The sequence below is a fragment of the Lolium perenne genome, chromosome 4, assembly GCF_019359855.2.
Source record: "Lolium perenne isolate Kyuss_39 chromosome 4, Kyuss_2.0, whole genome shotgun sequence".
Classification (NCBI taxonomy): domain Eukaryota; kingdom Viridiplantae; phylum Streptophyta; class Magnoliopsida; order Poales; family Poaceae; genus Lolium; species Lolium perenne.
The window spans coordinates 75,456,694-75,461,795 of NC_067247.2; the positions used below are offsets into that span (position 1 = coordinate 75,456,694).

The window sequence follows — 5,102 nt, forward strand, 5'->3', positions numbered from 1 at the left end:
TTTTTGAGGTCACAAAATACAGGTTCTACTAGAGATGCTCTTAGTATATTAGATGTTGCATGATTGCAATTGTTCTTCTACTATGGTAAACTGATTTGTGTTGTAGGAGAAAGAAAACTCGTCTGATATGTCAGCAAATACAGTATTGTTGGTGCGGCCACTTGAATATCTTTCAGTGCTTGATAGGTGCTTCCCAATTGAGAATAAGAACATCATGACATGGCCACCTTCTCTATCCACCTTGGTCCCAACAGGGACTATGAGTTCATCGAGAATGGGGTTCCAATTGATAAGGGGTTCAACCAGAAGGACCTTCAATCTTCTGCAGAGGGTGTTTTCAAGTTTTTTGGGCATCGAGTTGCCGCGGAGCATCTACAACCATTTGAGGCATTGTAGAGCAAGGTGGGTTTGGGTCCTCAAGCTCAAAAGGCTTAAGGATGTGTGTTGGGCGGAGGAGATAAGAACAATTAGGATGGTGATTCGTGCATTTTGTATCACCAATTATACATCATATCATCCATGATTTACCCTCATATATGCATGATAATGAAGTTAGTTACCTTGTTTTAGAAGATTTTTACAGGTCTTTCTTACAAAGTTTCAGTATTTTGGTATTTACTTCTCGGAGGGGAAAAACCTTTTTTTTTTCTATTTAAGGGACCTTACGGAGTTCAATTAATTGGGGAAAAAAATACACATCAAGAATTCATAAAAATCAAGAGCACGAGCTTTGGAGGACCAAGAAGGTGGCCAGGAGGACCAAAGTGGGGCCCACAATATTGATGGACGTGTTGTGGGGGGTCCACTGATCGCGTACAAAAGCGCAACCAAACAAGCCCTAAATCGACAGTAGAAACATACATGGTCAAAACACGGCTTTCAATATCATCAACATGAGATGAGGCAACACAGTATGCTAGTATAGTTCTAGCGCAAACTTATACGTTCCCATGTGACCAACCTAATAATTTCCTGAATGGCATTTTGAGACTTTGATGTAGTATCCTCGGATTTTTATCAACGTTGTGTTGCATATTTTTTTCTTTCATTGATAGAGTTTCAAACATGCCCTAAATCGACAATAGAAACATACACTATCGAAACGCGATTTCAATATCGTCAACATGACACGAGTCAACACGGTGTGCATACCCAGTATAATTCTAGAACTGCTCATGCATTTTACTCTATCGGCAAGCTCATATGTTTCCATGTGACTATTGTAATAATTTCCTTTCCTAAATGGCATTTTGAGACTTTGATGTAGTATCCTCCGATTTTCATCAACGTTGTGGTGCATTTTTTTCCCTGATAGAGTTTCAAGAGGATAGAAGAAATGATCCTTGACCAACTACCTTCCTCTGAGCAGACGAACCGACTGTTTTGACCCAGAGGGAGGACTGCTCGAGCTGGTAAACATTATATGGTGTTCGTCCGTCGACAGAGGCTGGTCGGCGTAATCGTGAGAGCTCATCTCGAGGTTCGCCTTGACGGACGTGCTTGCCCTCGACGAGTCGTCGACGACAACATACTTTTCAATCGGATCGTAAGGCTGCACGTATATCGCCACAGGCATCCGAGGCGGAAGCCTGGGCAGCTTGGCGGCCTCGCCGGAGCGCAGCGCCTCGACTGCCTCCCTGATGCTCGGCCGCGCCGTTGCGTCGGGGTGTGCGCACCACAACCCGACCACCAACACGAGCTCCATCTCCTGGGCGTCGAACACCCCGCTTAGCGCCTCGTCGGCCGCGTGCAGCACCATGGCACGGCCATAGAGACCCCATACCCACTCCACCAGCCGGAAGATCCTCTTGTCGCCCGGCGGTGGAGGCGCCATGGGTCGCCTGCCGGTGGCGACCTCCAGAAGCACGACGCCGAAGCTGTACACGTCAGACTCGGCGCTGGCCTTCCCCGAGGCGAGGCACTCCGGGTCAAGGTATCCAGGCGTGCCGGCCACGGCGGTCATGGTCTGCAGGCCGACGCCATGGTCCATGAGCCGTGCGAGGCCGAAGTCGCCGAGCTTCGCGTCGAACGATTCGTCGAGCATAATGTTGCTCGGCTTTATGTCGCCGTGGATGACGCACTGCCCCCACTCCTCGTGCAGGTACAACACGGCAGCACCAAGCCCGAGAATGATCCTATGCCTCGCCAGCCATGGAAGCACCGCCGTCGCGCTGTGGAGGTGCCGGTCGAGGCTTCCGTTGGGCACGAGCTCGTAGACGAGCAGAAGCTTCTTGCGGCCGTCGCACCAGCCTATGAGATGCACCAGGTTGCGGTGCCGGAGACGGCTGATCACGGTGACCTCCGCGGTGTACTCCCGCTTCCCCTGCGCCGAGCCAGCCCTGGAGAACACCTTGATGGCGACGTCGAGCTCGTCGACGCGTCCGCGATACACGGACCCGGACGCTCCCTGTCCGAGCTTCTCCTTCTCGGCGAAGTTCCTCGTTGCCGCCGTCAGCTTACTCAGCTGGAACGGCCGCGGCCCCGACCCCGACTCGAGGTCCTCGTCGATCGACCACGGGTCGTCGTCGTCGTCGGTAGACTGTTCCTTCCGTCTGGACCGCCACATCATCACCCCGACAACCGTGCTTAGCAGGAGAGCCAGCACTGTTGCAGCCGTCACGCCGGCCACGAGCGATACGCCAGTGCGCCGCCGCTGTGATCCTTCAATTGACGTAGAGCTGAAGGACCAGGATAGCACGTAGTGCATCGCAGTCCGCTTCGAGTCGGTCGCCGCTGAAAAGCCGATGATTACCTTGTCCGGCAGCAGGGTTCGCAGGTCGACGTTGGCGCTGAGATTATAAGTGGCACCGTCGCTGCTGCCGTTGCGCAGAACGACACTTAGTTGTCCCGTGCCTCCGTCGTAGTCGATCTGTGCGGACATGACCCGGCCAACAAAGCTACCTTTCGGCAACGTCTGGCTGTAGTTACCGAACGAGGCGATGTTGTTAATATCGACTCCGATGTGATAGTCGCTAGGGTCCCACTGGTCCTTGAACGTGTCAAACTCGACGGCGACGACCTTCTCACCTCCGGTGGCTCCCGGACTAAAGAGGCCGAGGTAGCCGCCGTATGAATCCGGGGGTATGTTAGACGGGCCGTTGACTTGTGAGGTGAGGAAGAAGGCCATGCCGTGGCCGACCTTCTGCCCGGGCACGGCGTCGATGCCGAAGGAGAAGTTGGTTGTGAAGCTGGCCTTCTCGCCGGTGGCAGCGTCCCAGAGCTGCACCGGGCTGGGGAACACCAGCCGGCCACGGTTGTTGGCGTAGCTGTTGCTGCTTTCGCCTGTGAGGTCGGCCCTGATGTCGTTGATCTTGCAGTCGTCCCCGAGCGCGCCGAAGTCGGCCTTGTTGGCCGTGTTGATGGATTCGTAGCGGAAGGCGAGGGACTCGGCATGGTAGTACTGGTACAGGAGAGAGAGGAAGACAGCCCTTAGGAGACGACGCTGAGCCATTGCCATTTGCAAATTGCTATCGTGTCAAAGAGGAAGCAACTCCATGTACGTCTTTTATGTAGCAGCTAATTAAGATGATTTAGCGAGAATTTAGAACTGTGCAAGTGTGTAGGGGGACAAACAACCTCGCCCCGCTTGCTCCAATCACTAGACCAATCGGAATCCTATCTACCTTCTATGTTTCTTTTGTTCAAGCGTGGGTGAACAATGGTATTTTAGGGGAATTTCCAATGAATACTTCAGTGATGATTTCTTTTGTCACCTTGAGAGTAATTGGGTTTGACCCATACAACGGTTATAATGCAAGGAGATAGGAAGATTTCTGGCTCAAAATTTGAGTACAGTGTTAAAATAGGAAAAGACCTGGCCTGCACATTAGGTTTTTTTTTTTTTAACATGAAAGGCCTCGGGAGGCCTAGAAGCTGCAATTTAAATAGGCAGGTACATAATTATAAGGAGGCCCTCTGGCATCTATTGCATTACAAAACCTAGAATTTGAGAATAAGGCTTCCACCTTCACAGAAAGGACCCTAGCAAAATAAAAAAACATAGCAATCAGGTGCTCAAGATCCTTCTCCGCCGCTTGCCGGCGACCTAAAGATACAGACAACGCCAAGGTCCGTGAATAAGATGCTCGAGATGATCTCATTGCCGATGCAGAACCGAAACCGCCAACTACCTCGACGCTTCCACAGACGCACCACTTGGAGGCAAAGCGATGTCGAGCTCCGGCGATTGGCTCCAGAGAGTGCATTCGCAATGGAGGTAGAAGTCGGGCCGCCCTTTCGTCCAATGATCATGGAAGCAATCCAGGACGCCATGTGTTACGCACAAGGAGAAGAACAAGCAGCTTCAACACTTCCCCGACCCCCTCCAAATCTGCAGATCGCCACACCACACCACTACACCTCCTCGCCACCACGGCAGGCCTGGAAGAGAGGAAGTACGATAGTGCTCGCTCCAGATGAGGAGAAAGATCAAACTATCCCGTTTATTGAAGAAGACCTCACCAGATCTGCTACTCTCTTGCGTCCTTCACCTTGAAGGCTTGACGAGGAGCATCACCGGTGAGGTGACCACTCTGCACCATGCATGGGAGAGTGCCAGAGCAACCAGCCTCCAAAAGAACAAGAATACGACCTTATTTGTGGAGGTGCCTTGCTCCATCCTTCTCTTCTAGCACAACTCCCATCGCAAGACAAAGAAGAAGAACGAGCAGAGGACGCGCCCGATCCACATCCGACAACCTTCTCCAATACTCCACAAGGGCACTACATCTACAATAACATACCACGCTACCTAAGCTGGCACCTCGTCTCCACCATCTCCGAACAGCGGCGCTGCCACAGAAGGCTTCGGTATGGCCTGTGGCAGAGAAGATGATTCTCAAAGAACTGTAGCAGGAGAGAGAAGAGAAAAGGGGAAAATGAGAGCCGCCCGGCCTGCACATTAGGTGGTGTGCTATATAGTCAGCCAGATAGGTTCCTCTCCCAATTTCTCTAACTACTACTACCTTCGTTCTAATTAATTAACAATCTTTGTCTAAATATGGATATATCTAGACATATTTTAACGTGTAGATAGATCAGTATCTAGACAAGTAGCGTATCGCACTTAATCTGGAAAGTAACGAATACTTAAAAAAAGAAAA

The 5,102-nt window shown here is 51.3% G+C and overlaps 1 protein-coding gene across 1 annotated transcript; it reads right to left on the reverse strand.

Moving 5' to 3' along the window:
* Positions 1 to 1,197: 1,197 nt before the first annotated feature.
* LOC127292999 (L-type lectin-domain containing receptor kinase IX.1-like) lies at positions 1,198 to 3,609 on the reverse strand. The gene has a single exon (XM_051322556.2). It carries the CDS (start codon positions 3,455 to 3,457, stop codon positions 1,352 to 1,354), a length of 2,106 nt encoding a protein of 701 aa, XP_051178516.1. The 5' UTR covers positions 3,458 to 3,609; the 3' UTR covers positions 1,198 to 1,351.
* Between the last annotated feature and the right edge of the window lie 1,493 nt (positions 3,610 to 5,102).